This window comes from Netta rufina (assembly GCF_964035555.1).
Source record: "Netta rufina genome assembly, chromosome: 5".
Lineage (NCBI taxonomy): Eukaryota > Metazoa > Chordata > Aves > Anseriformes > Anatidae > Netta > Netta rufina.
Window position 1 is genome coordinate 56,478,797 of NC_140128.1, and position 18,507 is coordinate 56,497,303.

The following is an 18,507-nucleotide window of genomic DNA, read 5'->3' on the forward strand; positions in this document are numbered from 1 at the left end:
TCCTGTTCAAGTGGATGGGCAGAGACAACTAAATATAGAACTTATCAAAGCAGGTGAACAAGGAAGAAGACATGAGCCCCAGGTTTCGCAGAGCAAGCAGTAAACAAAGCACATTCCCGCTTCCTGGCACAAGAAGCACCCCCTAAAAACACTGCAATTGGCATGTACAAGATTTGATTGAATAAATACTCAACTCACTGCAGCCTCCTTTTCGGACATGGTGAGCAGATAGGCTTCCTGTCTCTTACCTGCTTGTACTACACAAAACCAAGCACAATGAAGTCTATGTTAAAAACAGAAGTACTGCACTCCTCTGTGGTGTCTTTGGACAGAAATTCTTCGGAAGAAAGCGTGTTTGCATGTACATCTGGGTAATAAAGCACCACTTGAAATCAAACGGTAAGGAATGTTATGTTGTCAGTGGCAACACAAAGGAAGTGGTTTCTATGAAATTTAACCAGTTATGTCAAGGAAAATTGCTTTATTCTGGTCAGACTGCAGTCCACTTCTTGCTCATAGGAACCACTAGATTCGTTTGAATTTCACAAGCGAAAATCCATTCATACCTATTTTTAACTCCTTCCAGCACGTGAGTCAGCCTGTGACATACACCGGGTGGCTGCTGCCAGAAGCACTCACTCCATTCAGTCCCCGTGAGTAGCCCACAAGAGCAAATACAAGTAGCAAGTCTTGCCCAGGCTCTCAGAGCCTGCAGCCAATGGTGCAAACAATAGCTTTTAGTAAGGACATTAAGTGTTTTGCTGGTACGCACACAGTGTTTGAGCAAGGAAACATTCAGGGAAAAGACATGGCACCAGTCATGACTTGAGTGGAAACCACTCGCATCAGGGCTGTAACCTACCGCTGGGCATAAAGAACAGAAAGCTTTTATGCGGAACATTTCCCTTCTTCCATCTGTGCCCCCAGTTACCACAGCATCCAAGAGCCTCACGGTCTGAGCTGCATTTGTCCTCACAACATCCCTGTGAAGTAGGGAAGTGCTGTTATCGCCACGTTACAGATAGGGAACTGGGGCACCGAGAAATAAAAATAGCCTTATCCGAGATGATCGTATAGGAGGAAGTCTGTGGCAGAGCAGGGGAGGTCTGGCTTCGACTCTCAGTTCCAGGACACCAATCCGCCAGCCACCTCCTCACCTTCTGGATGCTCAGCCTGCAGTTTGACCTGCCTCTCTGCCCTGCACAGCAAGGCATGGGGAGCGCCTACCCCTTTTATTAGCAATGTTTTCAGCCCAGCAAAAATGGAGCAGGATATCGGATGCAGGCGTTGTTTGCATTCCGAAGTCCAAATGCGAACAAAGAAAATTTCCAAAATAGTCAGCACTATCCTGGTATTGTGGGAAAAGGAAGGAAGACATATAAAGTTTTCAAAGCAGAAAAATAAAATAATCCACGGCAGGTCAGAAGTACATTTTCAAAATAATTAGTGAAAGTTTTAATAGAAAGCTGGCATTAGACGTGCATCCTTCACAAGCCTCCCTGCTCTGGAGATTTGGGGTTGTAAAACAATAAGAAATAAAAAATCCCTTTGGGACTACAGCTATCTCATTTCAGACACGGATCTAAATGCGGATCTGATGCAGATTCATACACAGACCCTGGCTCCAGGCTCCACACAACAATCTTGCCTCAGATAAAACAAATACCATGGGCTGCAGACTGCTCAAGGTTTCTTGTTTTTGGTACAGCCAGGCTTCAACCCTGCCCTCAAAGGCTCTCTCTTCTGAGTGAAATGGCACCTCAGGTCCAAAATTTACTTTGTCCTTCGGGACTTCAGCTGCCACCATCCAGAGCACCAGTTGTGAAACAAGCTTCTACGACTTGACATTAAATGCTATTTTGTGAATTCCCTCAACCACTCGCAGGCACTATTACCATGGTACAAACAGCACAGGTCCGTGACCCTGTGGATTACCTGGCCCATCTCTGCCAGCAAGCTGGACCTTCTGGCCCAGGCCTTGCCTTTGTAACAGGTTCCTGCTGTAAACTTCAACCACCACCAACACAACGTGAATCCCAAGCACACCTCGTCTGCTTCACTCGGCCACAGAGTCCCAAGGAGCTGCAGCCGACCAGCGAGAGCTGACGATGACCATCAAGGCTCTTAACCTCCATCAGTGACATAAAATGACTCTAGTCTGCCTTGGAGAGGATCAGAAAGAACAAAGCTGGCCCTACCACACATTTTGCCACTCGTATTTCACCCTGAGATCACTCCTCTCCCCCATCTTTTCAACCAGGGCTACAGAAGGGGGAAGGAGGAAAGGCAGAATGAAGTTAGAAACATTCCTGCTTCCTCACAGCAAAATAAACATAACAAATCCCAGCAGCTCTAAAGCCATGGAGCATTCTTAATAAACCTGACATCCCAGTAATTAAAGCAAAAAGCAACTTTTGGTTCCAAAGCACAGACCCAGATTACTAACAACAAGTACTGAACTAGGGAGGTTTATTATTGCATGATTTGAGCCTTTTCCTTGAAAAAATCCAGATTTCTGTATTTGAACAGATCAGACAGCACTGGAAAATAACAAAACCTGTTGACAACAGAGAAACTACTATTTATTTTCTGTTTGTTGGCCATCATGAGAAATCTCAAAGCTAAAACCAAACTGCTCTCATCTACAAATAAGTTTGTTATTCTCCCTCAAAATCTGACTCAGCTTTGCAAGAGATTCCCAAGACCAAACTGGTCAAAAAAATCACGGTACTTCATGTTGAAAGGAACCATTAAAGGTGATCTAGTTTGATCTTCCACCCAAAGCAGGGCTATGCAAAACTCCACAAAGGAGATCCTAACACCACCAGTACATGTAGGTAATTCAGGAGAACTGTAAAAACTCAAGGGAAGGGGGAACGCATACAACTTTATCAAACTCCAACTTTCAAATCAAATTTGAGGAACAAAACCTCAAGTCCTGTTGGCCGTTTGCCCTCATTTTTATCTCCTAGCCTCCAGTAACTGGTTTGAAGATTGTACGAGTCAGCAGAAAAATGAGTATCAATAAATATTCTCTGTGTGTAGTGGGCTACAGGGGAGAAATGAATTCTGTGTTCTTCCGTGTTTTATTCTACCACATGAATTGTGAGAGAAACAGCACAGGATAGTACATGGTCAAAAAAGTATGCACTGCCTCTGAAGTACAAACGTGTGTCCACAACCACACATCCTGTGGAGTGTCATTCCACTTCTAAAATGGTGCCCAAAAAGCAGAGAGTCTCCAGAAACATGAGGTTTCGCCATAATCACATCCAGTCTAGCCAAGGGAGTAAACAAACCTCTTCAAGAAGCCAACAAGCACTGAAGCGACACTCTCCTAGTAGCCTGGAGCTGCTGCTGAGAAGAAAGCTTTCCTTAGAGAGCCTTAGAGAGAAGCGTTCCCTTAAAGTGGGAAGAAAACTTTGTATGTATTCAGTTTTTGCACATTTCTGCTAGTCACCTGTTTGTCAGAGAATGCTAAAAAAAAAAAATCTTTAAAACTCAGAAAAATAATCATAGTAAATCTGACCTCTTCCCCACACCCTGTGTTTTACATACAGCTTTCTATAGCCTAATTTGTATTACTGCAGTACACTGCAACTTCACAAACACTTCAGGAGCCGAACCAGCTGCTGTCAAAATAAAACAATACGATAGGCCCTGCTCTGCAGACTTTACTGCCATAAGGCAGGAACAATGGAAAGACAGAGAAAAACGGGGAAAAAAAGGACCGATACTGGGCATCACAGTGAAGAGCAGTCGCAGTGCACATGCAGTGCAAGTTCATCAAGGCCTTTTATAAGCAACACAAGAAACGAGAGCTTTTAAAGAGGATAATAAAGCAGCACTGCAGATGTTTACAGGGAACATTTCCCAAGTGTGAAAGGGTAGCAGAGGAGAAAGCACAGAAGTGTTTGCTTGCCCCCATGTTGTAGTCACAGCATTGAGCCATGCTAGGCTAACTGGAGGCAGAAGTTAACATCTTAATAGCAAATTAGAGGCAGTAAAAATAGGTATGAGAAAAGGAAAAGCAGCTGCTTTTGCAGCTCGATGCCACAGAGGAACTAGCAGATAGCAACAGAGCAGCAGCCCAAGAGAACTGAGCTCTGCAGCAGCCCTCTGAATGGGACAGGTTACACGCCAAGCATACAAAGTTGCACAACGATGCAAACCAATGAGAAGTGTATTCCCCACCACCACCTCCATGTTTTTGCTTTTGTTTCCCATTTTTGTGAATAACGGCATAATCCATCATCTACAGCAGCGTTAAATACATCAGTTGCTCTGAAGATCAAAAAATCCAGTCTCTGCAGACGATCTGGTTATAGCTGCTGTAGAGCTGAGAGAAGTCAGTATTTCCAAAAGAAACTTGGCCACCTGCTGCTTTGAGGAGAGAAGGCAATACAGGTATGTACGTAAAACCACGCTTTTCTACGAAATTACAACCAGTATTACCCAGAAGACAAACTAGACAGGGAAAAAAAAATGCATGAACTCCAAATGGTGTAATTACGATGAACTGCCTAGCTAACAGCCTTCACCCGATTTTCACAGATTTTGCCCATCTTAAAATCATATTATATTGTTCCAGGTGAACAATCTACTCCAGCCACTGTGCATCTGTCTACAGCCACTTTAAAACTCTCGCTTCCTTTCAAGTCAGAGGGTAGGTATCTGTATTGCTTGGACATCTCAAAATCTGAGGCATTAAAAAGAAAGTAATGGCAGTTATTATTAAAGGATGAAACACCTACGGTACAAAATACTCCTACTGCAGCAAGAACAGGACATTCTAACCCAATCAAAGCACTTACCAAGTCTAGTGCTCGAGTTTAGTTGGGATGAGATCAGTCCAGGCCAAAAGCAAGGCTCAAGTTTTACACGACTGCAGCAGGTTGACGAAAATAAGCAGCTCCACCACACCTACCTTTAACAGGACCATGCACTTCGTTCAAAATGGAAGGCCAGGTTTGGTACTACATCTTGTGCAAGGCGGAAGAATCACCCCAGCCTGTAAAAGGCCTGAGGAAGAAGGCCTCGTTTTACCTGAGCACGCCGAATGTGGCAAGAGCTGGCGGCCACGGAACAGGCAGAACCCTTTAAAAATACACAAAGTCGTTTATTACACTGGGACAGTACTTCGCGTTGCACAATCCAAGCTTTTGTTTCAAGCAAGAAAATGTTTTCTAAATATTTTGTCACCATGACAGTCCAGCCTTGGACTCGAATTCTGCCCTTGGTTACTCCAGAAAAGCCCCGTGAAACCAACTGTGCTGCCCAAGCTTGTCACCGAGCCCTTGGGCCACCAGGCAGGGCAGCCCCATACTGAGCTTTGTAATCCCAAGTCACCTTCCCACTCACAAACTAAAGCCTTCTGTGTATGAGCAACACGAAGAAACGCCCTCGTATGTAAGGGGAAGATGGTTTTGTGACTAGGAAACACAAAACATCTCTCCAGCAGGTTCAGCTTTATCCAAGGAATACAGGCAAAACAAAACAATTCCCCAGATAGCAGAAACGAAGTATTTTAAACACACAGGGAAAGAGAGCCATGGCAAAACATCCAGGCTCTGAGGGCCCTGTTCCAAGCGAAAACATTTCTTTCAGGGACAGGAATCTGGCAAACCGAGCCTGAGCAGACAGAGCCGAGGTCGGCAGCACCGAGAAGAGCGGCCGGCCATTTCTGTGTGACTCAGGAAGGCCGCGAAGGCTTGTGAGGAACAAGATCAACGGGGTGTTTATATACAGCCAGCAGCGTCATGTGAACAGGCGGGTTAGCCGGTGAAATGAATGTTTGCATTGTCAGTTAAAAGAAAAAGGGGAAAAAAAAAAAAAAACACCCTCTATTCCACACTTTTAAGTTTCCAACATTAAAAACATAGCAGGGGAAGGAAGCGCTCCAGCAGCCAAAATTTACAAATTCTTACCATAACTTTGGCACAGTGAACTTCTCCAGTGTCACAAAGGCCTATTCTTCAGGGGGGTTTTGTTGTCTCTTTTTTTCAGAAGGCCTGATCCACATGTGAAATATATTAAACACATGAGCACACGAAATGCCAACAGAAGCATAAACACGGGCACTTTTGTGTACATGTGTGTGCTTCCAAAGTTGTGTCTGCCTTTCCTTACACAGAAACGTACCTCATAACAGCCTGGAGGCAGAGATTTCTGCTTTCTCTCTTTACCAGCAAAGCTCTGTAAGCTTTTTCCTTTTCCCAGAAGACTGCAATGCTATTTCATTTTAATTAAAAATTCAAATCAGTGACAGATATTCCACCTCTGGAGCTGCAATCAGCAGCCAGGTTTCAAGAATTTAACAAAGACCGAAGATTTCCACACGGAGTTGTTTATGGGTTTTGTTTGTTTGCTTTGTTTTTGAAACTGGAGCAGAAATTCCTCCGAAATTCCTGAACCCTTCGTTGTTGGAGAGCCACCTCACCAGAACCTGAAAGGGAATGCTAAGACTCCCCGTAACACTCGGCATTACTGCATTGTAAAAACAAATCTAAGCTTTGAAAGTCAGCACTTTTTCCTTCTTATTATCTGAAGCTATTAAAGAGCCCTAACATAGACGCAAAAGAAATACAACAGAAAATCCTGCCTGATCTAAATACATATAGCTAAATTTATCTTTCAGTTTTCAACATGCCACTCGGTGATTGGGCATTTACACTTCTATTTACCGGCTAGAAAAAAAGCCAAATGGTACATTAAAAAAAAAAAGACTTTGAAATATTGTTATGAGAATGGGGACAAGCTACGCAAACCCTAAAATTCCGTGGGTCTTTGTATTCACGATTATTGTCAAACTAAAGGGCTCATATTCCCTACTAAGCAAACATTTACAATTAAATCCATTCTGCACGACGCATTTGCATTTTGAGATAGAACAGTCAGTTGTTCAGCTGCTGTGATTTAGATGGATTGGTTCATTATTGCTGCTGTTCGTTTTCAGCTACACTGTATAACAAAGGGGTGCCAATGTAGTCTTGAATGGCTTTAAAGCTAACTATTCTGGTATTCTTCCACGATGATGTAATTTAACTATCTCCCCTTCTCTTGGATCAAGATACCTCGACTTTACAGGCTAAACTTCAGCAGAAACAACAGAACCGAGCTGACACAATGATTTTCACATGCAAAAAAGTAATTTTTCCTAATTCTCATTTAGGATAAATACTTTTCCTATCATGTAAGTAAGATGGCAACCTCATCTTCCACACCTGGAAATAAATCAGTTATGTGTCTTCAAATGTTTGTGCTGTAGAAAAACTACATCTGTACCAGAAAAGACAACCTAGAACTGCAACGATCTCCAACACAATGCAAACTTCAGGTTGAAAAGTCAACTATTATCCTACGCCTTCACTGCCTGAAACGTACCAAAGGCAGTATTAAAGCAGTACGACCATTTTTCTATTGAAGACACTTTAAAAGGCTAATTTTATTAATATATATATATATATATATATATATATATATATACACGTATAGACATCAAAGAAAAAGGCATGATGACAGCAGTGTTTCACCTACCAATCCAAAGCAGGCTTTTCAAGACACCACCAAAGCAACACAAAAAACATTTATCACGGAATGACTTGATTACTGAATTTACAGCAGCAAGAAATTTGTGTCCTGTGTTCAGAAATCAATTTCCACCTGTAAAATTACTTCCAAGCCCCACAACCAGCACTGTCACCATAAATTATCACAACGGAATTCTAGTCTGGTCCACACATAAACCTGCAGTGGAATAATAAACATATGATGTACCTAAAATGCTACAACTATACCCATCGTCAATCCTTGAATTAAGAAATAAATGTCTTCTGTTGAAAAGCGATCACTGCTCGTGGCATTCCCAGTTTAATTTCTAATTAACGAAGGAGACTGCATGGTTGAAAGTTTAAAAAAAAAAATAAATAAAGTAAATCAATACAATGAAAACACTTTCATTTAGGTAACCAACTGCTATTTATAGAAGCTCTGCAGACCACAGACAGAAGCAGGGATGTGTATGACACGCACACAAAAAGCAGTCCAGATAATCTGTGCCTGGAAGTCCCTGAAAAGCAACCAGCAAGTATGAGCCAGTATTCCCACTCTGCAGCTGCGAAGAGGCCTAACAATGGATTTTGAGCTGCTCAACAGTTTTGTGCAAGGGTTTAACTTTTTACCGACGCTCCAGTTGTTGAAGCCCAACTGAGGCACAATGGCAATAACATATAAATTAGCGTGCATCCTTGTATTTCAGGGCATAAACCCTACCTACTGTAAATATTTTGCACACCAGTGTAACTACGTCATTCCAGACAAGGTGGTGGTATGCTGCCAGATGGGATACGGCACACACAAAGACTCCTATGGAAAACACATAGCAAAAATTTTAGAAAAATATCTCTTTTTCTATTAACTCAAGATTTAAATGAACTGGGAGTTTAATGGATAAAGAAGCAGTTCAAATAGAGTTTCATTGTATGTGTCTATTATCCATTAGACCTGTCAAGCCTCTTGCAGCAAAAGCTAAAGTTATTCTTTCTTAACACTAGCTTTCTGAAATATAATCAGGGTAAATTTCTTGAACCCCACATCCTCTGACAGAATTGCAGAAATAGCAGGGTACAGTGTACAGCTAAGGATTCAAAAAATATAAACATATAAATTATTTTAAATCATATAACTTTTGAAACTTCTCTTTGAAAGCAATCTAACAGCCTTTTTTTTCTCCTTAGTCTAAATTGTTAAGAAACTACTCAGGTTATGTTTTCCAGTTTTCCTCTACATTGTGAGAATTAGCACGCTTCTATACCTCAGAAAGAAAAAAGGAGCAAAACCATCAAAATCGTGTGACGTCTACAGGTAGGGACTGATTTTATAAAACCACAGCCAACATAAGGCCTGCACCTAAAATTTGTGAATTAGCAGCAACTGCTGCATGCAGCCACGACCCCCATTGGCACCTGAAGTCCAGTGCCAGCCCTGAGCCAGGTATTTCTATCAGCACATCAACACGCGTTTTGGGAGCAAGCTCCAGGCTTCAAGACAAGCGCCTCCTGTCAAGGCCATGTGTGGTTCACGGCCAACATAAAACCCAGCTCCCTGGCATGCACGATCTGTGGTCTTCGTTACAAGAGCATTATTAAAGCCAAACAGAACAGCCTGGTGTGGTATCACTGACGTGACAGCCCCATGGACAGCCCAGGTGCTGTGCCCAGTCTCAGAGGCACCCAGTACATCTGCAGCCACGCACAGCCCTGCTGGCTCGCGCTGGATTTTGGCGTGCAGCTCACCCAGGCTTTGGACAGCACCTCAAAGCTCTCCTGACTTACCCCAGGGACTCAGGAAAACAGTAACTGACAGCTCTCTGCTTCTGCAGGCAGCGTGATGATTGTTTACCGCGCCTGTCCTCAAATACGACCGTGCACTTTTGCATGAATTGACAAATTTCACAACAGTGTTTGACCAGCTATCTTTTCACATTTTTGGCTCAACTTGACGAGGTGAGAGAATAATCTAAGAGCGCGTAATATGTTTGCACTCAAGTTTGGTCTTCGTTATTTCCCCCTTTCAGTTGCAATAAACATTTCTCACAGAAGCACACTACTTCACACCTAATATGGTGCTATTCTTTCTCCATTCTTTTTCTTCCTCTTTCCTCATATAGTTTCCTGGTTTTTGTTCCCCCTTTAAGATGCACATTGTACCTGCAACATAATACATCTGAAAATAATAATCCCTCTTCTGTCTTCCCCCCTTGAGAGATGATTTTTAAATAAGGTTCAACTTGTTTCTTTTCTTAGTAAATCAGTTACTTTGATATGCAAAAGGGAAAGAACAGAAGGCTGATGGGGTTTGGTTTGGTTTTTTTGTACAACAATGCTCCATCTTTTAAAACACATTCAAATTAAATGCTCAGATGTTAAGCAATCCTCTCTTCCCAACACATACTAAGGTTTGTTTCCTTATTCCTTGACTGAGTTGGAGACCAAAAACTACCCCAGCAGCTTCTAGGAGAACTTTACAGTAACACCAACTGGATAAAAGGAGACCCACTACACATCACCATGCCATGTAAGAGTCTAAGAGCATCAAACTCCTCGCCAGGTCTTTCAGATGGTGAAGCCTAAGGCTGATGCTGGGAAAGCAAAGGAAGTTCAGGCACAGGCAAGGAGTGCAGCTGATGGTGTGTACACGGGGGAGCACGAGCAGGGAACTGTGGAAGGGAAGGAAGCTTCTGGCGTTCACACAGGCTGCAGGGGAAGAAATTCTGATGGGAGGACGAGGCACCAAATTTAAAAGGCACAGCACAGCCCCTCGCTTAAAATCACTCCTGCAAGAACAATGAGCACAGCTTTACTCTCTGCTCTCCTTACCTCAAAATAGCACACTCAATTAGTGCTTCTTCCTAAGTTCAAACCTGATGACTTCTCAATATGCCTACTGAGGGAAAAAGAAAACAAAAAAAACAGAAAACCACACGTGGACTATTCTTTTTTTTTTTTTTTTTTTTTTTGCACAGACCTAACTTCTATTTTCTTTCTCCTGAAAAATAAAGGAACCATGAAAGAGAGAGGATCAAAGACAACTCAGGCGGTTTCTGTGTAAACCACTGTATAAAGCGTTACCAGGCTCACTTTAAACCATGCTTGTAATGTCCTAGATCCTTCATTCCCAGATCTCGTTACAAGGAGCAGCAGAAATTTATGACACCACGCCAATTTTACAGATAAAATTGAGACCCAGTTTGTTTAGTTTCTGACATACAATAAAACAGAATATGAAAGTAAACTTCCAGAACTGACATCAACAATCTGGCCGTCTAGATCTGAGTTGTTCCTCTTTGTCATTCAGACTCGCGTGTAAGTTCCAGTTTACAAACACAGAGAAAAATCTTTAACCTAGCATGGCTTCTCCAAAGAATTTTACTCTTCTCTAGAGACCCGTGTTTTCCAAAACAAAGGTGGAGGAAAATGTTGGAACACAAATCCTGGGAAAAGTCGTTTTTACTGGGAAAAAAAAATCATTTGGGCTTTGCCATTCAAAATGTGAAGGTGTGACTTAAAGAATGGGTTTTCTTAAAAGACAAAGTTGTGGCCAGAAAGACATTTCAAAAAGGACACTGAAAAATAAAGGAGATGGACAAAAGCTGAAGCAGACAGCTCAGGGGAGGGGTGATGAGCCTTCTCTAGGCTGCGCTAGCTCTCCCCCCGCTCACAGACACGTACACTACAACCACACTGCACTAGGTAATTCCCAGCCTTTGACTTCCCCGTCCTCCACAGCAGACTTCTCACAGCACACTGTACCCAGCCTGTTTCCTATGATCTCTCCACAAATAATGCCGTCAGATGAGGTTTACCCTCCAAAGTCTAGCTGACTAGCCATTATCAGCTCATATTTCTCCAGATGTTTTGTGATCTCATCCTTTCTTAATGTCTCTAGCATCTTGCCTACCACCAAGGTCAGATTTATTGGTTGACAATTTCCTGGTTCCTCCCCAGTCCCCTTTTCCCAGAACAGGGCTAGCAAAATGAAAGCAACTGAGAACTAGCATTGCAAAACCATAGCCCCTTGTGTTGAAAAAGAGACACACAAGAAAAACCACAAACTGACACAGCTTATCTTTTGTTTTCAATAAGAGCAGCAAAAGATTTCCCTACGCACCCGAACCTTCAGCTCTGGAAGTAACATCAGCTTCTTTCCCGTTACAAACTCCCCCCCTCCGTTCCTCTTTCAGCCCTTGTCTTGTTTCTTACCTTTCCTTTTACCCTCAGTTTTTCCTCTGAAGCCTCTCTAGCTGGCATCTTCTGAGTTCAGATGTGTTTTTAGGATCCTTTGTAGCAAATGCCACAGCCACTCCTTTGAAATACCGCGAAAGCCAGCCAGTGCTTGAGCTAAGCTGAACCTCCAAGGTTCTGGTTACACGGGTCATCAACAAAGTGCACTGCTACGGCCCACAGACGGACAAAAGCCAAGGTAAAAAACACAAGAAAAACACCCCAAAATAAAACAAACACGCACATACATATAAAAAGAGGTAGGAAACATGGTGAGAACAGAAAAGAGAGCAGAAAGAAGAGGTGAAGGACAACAGCAACACAGGAGACCCCAAACAAAAGTTAATTTCTGGTCACACACCTTGAGATCCCCTTTTGATTCATACTAAGAAGATACTAAAAGTATGAACCTGTGCTTGAAATAACAAAACTAAAGTTCACAGTCTGTGCTAACGTGCTAGAGAAAGTTAAAAGAGCACCAAGCAGTCTCTTGGTCAGTATTTTCTATAAAACAGTGACCCTGCATTCGTTTTGTGCAATGAAGCTGTAGGAAGACAAGGCACCAAGGACCAGTAGTTATTAGAACATCAGTGTCACTCCATGTCATTACAGAAATAATTCTTTAACAACTTTAGTACTATTTCCAGCAATGGAGTAAGTACCTCTTGTATAATTTCTCATTTAAGGACTTCTAGTAATTTTGATCAGCTTGGCAGCCAAACTCTTAACTAGCCAAACAGTTTTATCAGCTTCAAGTCCACGTATATTGACATTTGGAGGGCATGTCCTGGTTTTCATTGTTAAAATCACCGTGCTATGCTCCTTCGCCATTTAAAAACGAGAAAAATTAAAAAGCAGCTCCACATTTGCTGCCAGATATCAGTGTATGAATACACAGGTTTCTCCTCGGAGTAATAGCCTTGGAGTGAGAAACTTAGATTTCTATTTCCTTTTTCAAATGTCAGTGTACATTTTTCCCTCCCCCTCCTTCCGTCCCTCCCTCTCTCTCCAAGCCTCCTCTTTCCATCAGAGTTTATGCCCTAATAGGAAAACCGGACATAGGAGGAAAGACAGAGATGACAGAGTATCGAAACGCACAATCCCACTCTTTGTTAGCCTTGCAGAAAGGCTTCAAAAAAAAAACACAAAAAAAAACAGGATGAAGACTGAAGACAATAGAAGGACTTTTATAAGCAGGGAGCAGAGCAGAAAGATGCGAGAAATCCAGTGAGATCTTTAAAAATGAAACAGCAAAGTGAATAAAATACACTCGGGCATTTCTCTTTCATTTAAAAAGCTCCGCAACACATGATCAGAAGTACGGATCCTCATTATACACATCCAGAAACCCAGAATTGCAACAAGCAATTTGGGCAGATAATTTTCCTCCTTCCTCCCTTGTCTGCAATCCCAACTCCAGCACCTCTGGCGCTACCCATTTCTCCCGTACTTCCCCACTAAGCAATCCTCCGACACAACGCCACTGGGGACTACGTGTGCCGAATGCACACACACACCGCACCACCCCAAATCCGAGTTTCTTCCCTCCACGTTCTCCATGTGTGTGTTTGAACACCCAGCTACGCAGCCAGGCAGAAGTGGTTAGGATTTTAACTACCGTTTTTGTCTTGCAAGAGTCCCTCGCCTCACTGCGACTGGAGTAACAGCACCAAGCGCTGCCAAGTGGGAAAAGAAAAAAAAGTTCATTCATGAATTCTTATATTTCTGCCCGGCTGAGGTTAGACAAGTCGTGGAGATGACTCCAGCCTCCGCACAAACAAACATCTGTGCTACTGGAAGTGGGACTTCCTTCATGCGACCGACTTAGAGAACTGCCAAGAGCTCTCGGCCAGGCAGAGATGTTTAATTTCATTTCTCCATTTGTATTTTTAATCCTGGAAACAAAAACAGAAACGTAAAGCAAGCTGACAGAAGAAAACAACTCCAGAATTCTCGAAAGCCCTGCTATTTCCCTGCCAGGCCAAAACACCTGCTCCTGATAATGATGGCTTTATGCTTATATACACCTGCCATCCAGAAGGGCTCCAGAGCACTTTGCAGGCTGCTTTATACATACACAAATCATTAAAACCACCAAAATTAAGCCGCTGCTGGGGCGAGATGGAGCAACTGTTCGACTGCACGCAGCCACGCTGTTCAACCATTCAGGACGTGAACCAAAAGATACCATATCCAAGCGAAGCTACGGGGGAAATTTGGGGTAGAGAGAATGTAATTGCCCCAACTGGATCTTGGCCAGTCGCTACTGAGCGTATTTGCATGTGGAAAGCCCTAGGATCTCTGAAGACCACAAGCAGTCCAACCTTCAGTTTTATGAATGACCCCAAAGACAAACAATCTACGTTGCCTATATCGAAAATCCTCCTTGAGAAGTCCCTCCCTGCAATAATTACTGTTTATGCCCCAACTTCAGAAGCTCGCAGTATCTGACATCAGTTTTGGAAACATCCTGTGGTTGTAGCGCTTGATCTTGCAGAGCTAGCAAACTGATAGGGTCTGACAATAAATGTCGATGATGAAAAACAAAAATTCATTTACCATACACACACACAGTGGGTCGGTTCCTCCTCCACACTCCCACAAGCCTAAAGAACTGAATTTCTCAACAGAACACAAAGCAGAACAACTGAGAGTAACGGAGCTGGCGCGCAGAGCACACTGAGGAGATACAGCGCTGCTTTCTCAAGCCCTCCTCACATGGACAATACAAAATCAACAGTTGCAAAATCAATCAAGTGGAATTAAGTAGGTGTCACTGCACATACCATGAAGGGTAAAAGGCATCGGTAAAAGGCACTTTTTAACTTTAAGCAGGTTAAAAAGCGATCGGGAGATCTGGCAACCAAAAAACACCAAAGTATGTTTAACAGTTGAGGCACAAATTTGCAATCTCAAATATATGCAGAACATGCAGAGTAACATTTTGGAAATGGAAATGTGTTCAGCAGATAATCTCATCATACTGCTATCAGCAAACCATCAGAGATAATAATCTGTTTCTGTAAGGTAATTTAAAATAGAAAAAAAAAATAGATCAAAAGATCAGGGCATCTTTTACTAAGACCTCCTCCACAGGTCTCTTTACTTGACAGTAGCTTTATTGTAATCCTAGAAACAAAGAAAAATAAGTCCTCAAGAGCAAACACAAACAAGTTTGAAATATGCCTGTCTTAAAGTTTCAGACGCATCTGCCTCTGAATCCTCCTATGTGGTTTTACACTTCCATTTTCATACTTTCTAAAATGTTTCTCCCTCAAATTTCAGTACAGTGTTCCTCAACATATCTATTTAAAAAGTTAGAGATAAGCATAGAAATAATTGTAAGAAAGGAAGATTAAAAATCCCACAGTCTGAAAACACCATTTAAAACTAAAAATATATCGCTTACTTAAAGACTTTCTAGATTCATAAACGGGAAAGGAAACATGGTTCTGTGTTTCCTTCTCCTGTTTTATCCAAACACAGCAATCCACAAGTATGTTATCAGAATGAAGTAGCCTGGATACACCAGGATTATCCAGGGAGTAATTTAAAATAATCAGTGGATAGGAGCATTCCTACCCTCGCTTCAAAGTAAAACAGACCAGAACAACAACAACAATAAAACAACAAACTTTATCAAAGCATTTTTACATTCGGCATCAGGTAATTTGCTCAACTAAGCTGTATATCCAGCTGTTAAATATGTGTATTTCCAGTCTTTTAAAACATGGATTATAAACTTTATTGCTGCAGATGAGCCATCAGCCTTTATCAAGGTTATGATAATGTATTTCCATTTCTTCCAAAAACAATTACACTATACCTTTGCACCTTCAGGCATGTTGTTGCAAACCCTCTAGAAAAATCCTGAGTCTGCAGAACTATGCAAGCTTCCCTACTGCTGGAGCACACAGATTTTGCTTTTGGTCCAAAAAAATGACGATATTACGGAAAGTACCTAACACTGGTCTCTCCTTTCCAAGAAACGATAGTAAAAGACTCAGAAACAGGTAAGCCAAGAGCTTGGAGGAGCAGCATCACAGTACTTGAAAACAAAAACACTCTCCCATACCCACTCCCCATAAAAATAAGCATATAAATGTTTAAGGATGCAAAAAGCTTAACTGTACATGTGACTATGTTTTTCAGTTTCACCGCTCAGTGGAGAAGACTTCTGATAAAAATAAGATTTCATCAGTGGTAAAACAGGAACGCACCGAGCACACAAACTCAAGGCTATTCTGCGTGTCCAGGACACCGGTACCGAGTGGTTCAGACACAACCCAAACACCACGTTCCCCAGCAGGTCTCTGCAAGAGAACATCACTGCTTGCAAAATCCAGGCGCATCATCACCGTACAAATGAAGACTCACCTCAAGACAACACTACCTTCTAACGGCGTATGAAGACAAAAAGAAAAGCTACAGCCCTTCATTTGAAACAAAGAATTTGCCACAGCTGAACCTTTAACACTCTACGTATTGTGTCTTTTAGTTGCTATCTTCATAATCATTTTAAAACCGAAGAGCTGGTGCAGTTTTCGGCAAACTCACACGTGCACAACCCCAAAGAAATCCCCTTACAACGTGTGCTTTCTCAGCTTGACAAAGTCACACGCGCTCCTTAGATGCAGTTTCCCGTTAGGGTGGACAGGAGAACAAGAACTGACAATTTCGAGATACCCTGTTAAGGGGCACATCGTGCCCAGAGAAAAAGCCAATTTACTGCATGGCCCAACACCCGGTCGTCCTGGAAAGAAAGGACACTTACCTCGTTTGTGAAGCCACCCTTCCTTCACTATTGCTACTTCATTCATAATGGCAGGAATGTTTCTCGGAAGATCAGCTTACGCCAAAAGATCACTGTTGAAGTTTCTGAGCTTCAGCAGAAGTGTCCACAAAGGGGCTCTTGTTGGGTTTGCCGTTTTCCTCCTTCTCGGCTACTTCTAAAAGGATCAAAAGAAAAGTCCACCGTCACTTGAAGTACATCACATGGCAAATCGGGGATACAACAGGGAGTAGCTTTCATTGCTTGTTTGTTTTTATTATTTTAATTACTAATCCTAAACGAGGGCTTTGCTTTTCACCAGGATTTTGCTATCTCCGCGGGTGGAGGTGCTGGAACGAGTGCCTGCTAGAGCCCAGCTTCTCCACACTGTCTAGAGCAGAGGCGGCTGCAAGACTTTGCCCAGAAGACATCTCCCAGCTCTCCAACAACATAAAGCTCCCCTCAACAATCAAAATTCTGAGATTTAGCAAAGCCTTGTTGTATTTCCTGGCAAGAAGACTTCCAGAACTTCTTCTGGAAGGTTTCCTTACAGCCTGCTGTACGCCAGTCTATCAACACAGTGCATCTTAGAGATAAAGCCCAGAGAGTAAAAATTTGCTTTCTTCCCCGCATAATTTCGCTTCACATTTTCCTACCTTGTGTCATCCTGTTCTCCCACTCAAATCTCCATGACTTTCCCCCAAATCCTCTTCTCCATCTTTGATATTTACAACTCCTTCCTCTCTTAGACGCGTACAAAGAACTTCAGATAAGCTCACGTACCTTTCTGCTACCCTAATTCAGCCCTTATAAGCACCTTGATCAATTTTATCACCCTTCTCTGAACTCGCTGCAGTTTGCTGCTGTCTTTCCTGCAATGTAATACACCTAAGCACAACTCGGGATTTTTACCACTCCACTTTATGAGATGAAGTCCCTACCTAAATAGCTCAAAATCGCTGCATCTTGTTGAAAACACATCTATCTCACGGCCGGCTACCACAGAAATGTTCTTCACATCTCCCTCCCTCATTGAAAGCAATCTCTTCCCAGATGCACCAGCTTTTATTATTTTTCTAAATTGAATCTGATTATTTTCCTGCTTGCGGTACAAATGTTCTCTGTTTGTTTTCCTTTAACGACTTCTGTGCTCTCGGAAGCGTCCGTACCTCCATCCAGCCCGGTATTAGTTAAGCAATCAGAAATGTAATTGGTGACACGTTCTCAGCAGTAATTAAGGAGTATAATACAGCAGAACCTAGCAGCATTTGGAACATGCCACCGAAGACCTGGCTGTTACCGGCATCTCTCTCTAAATTCGGAGACCTCCCATCCCCACCTAACAAATACGTACCAGCTCTGCTTGCACTTGGCAGCTGTGCGTCAATTACTGGTGAGCACGCAGGTGATATCCATCAGAAACTAGATTAAAAAGCAACTAATTCCACATAACTCACTAAGACACAGCCCTGGGTGGAAGAAGCAGGTGGTCAAAACGAGTCCAGCCCAGAACCCAAGCGCCAGCAGGGACAGAGGGGCTGTGCCTTGCGTTGCCAGAGCAATAAAACTCTTTGCAAAGCAGGGGAATCGAATCTGAACCGTCAGTGCAAACTGAAATTCACTGGGAGAAGATGCAAGAGAACCAACATTTTGCCTATGAACTTTCACTGTTTGTCCCCAGTCCTCAGCTTTTCCAGTAACATTTTATTTTCTGGGGAAATAATAAAAAAGATTATTTTTTTTCCAAATTATGGATCTGCCATGTCTTTCTGCTTGTAATTAGCGCTCCGAGAAGCAGATAAGACGTTTGCCCGAGGGAGGGAAAACGCACAAAAAAATGACACTGGGACAAGAGACTTGTAAGAATCCCTCAATTTCCCAAATAAATACGCAAGGACCATATGCTGCAGCATAGAGACCAGCAACCCACTGCTACCAGTTGTCCACGACAAATTC

At 42.6% G+C, this 18,507-nt stretch overlaps 1 protein-coding gene across 1 annotated transcript in view; it reads right to left on the bottom strand.

The window, feature by feature from the left end:
• Window positions 1-18,507, bottom strand: part of AKT1 (AKT serine/threonine kinase 1) — a 72,325-nt gene that overhangs the window by 49,138 nt on the left and 4,680 nt on the right. Inside the window, exon 2 of the mRNA XM_084287779.1 lies at window positions 16,555-16,729. Coding sequence (XP_084143905.1) covers window positions 16,555-16,600 — 46 coding nt within the window. The 5' untranslated portion in view covers window positions 16,601-16,729. The remainder of the gene's footprint in view (window positions 1-16,554; window positions 16,730-18,507) is intronic.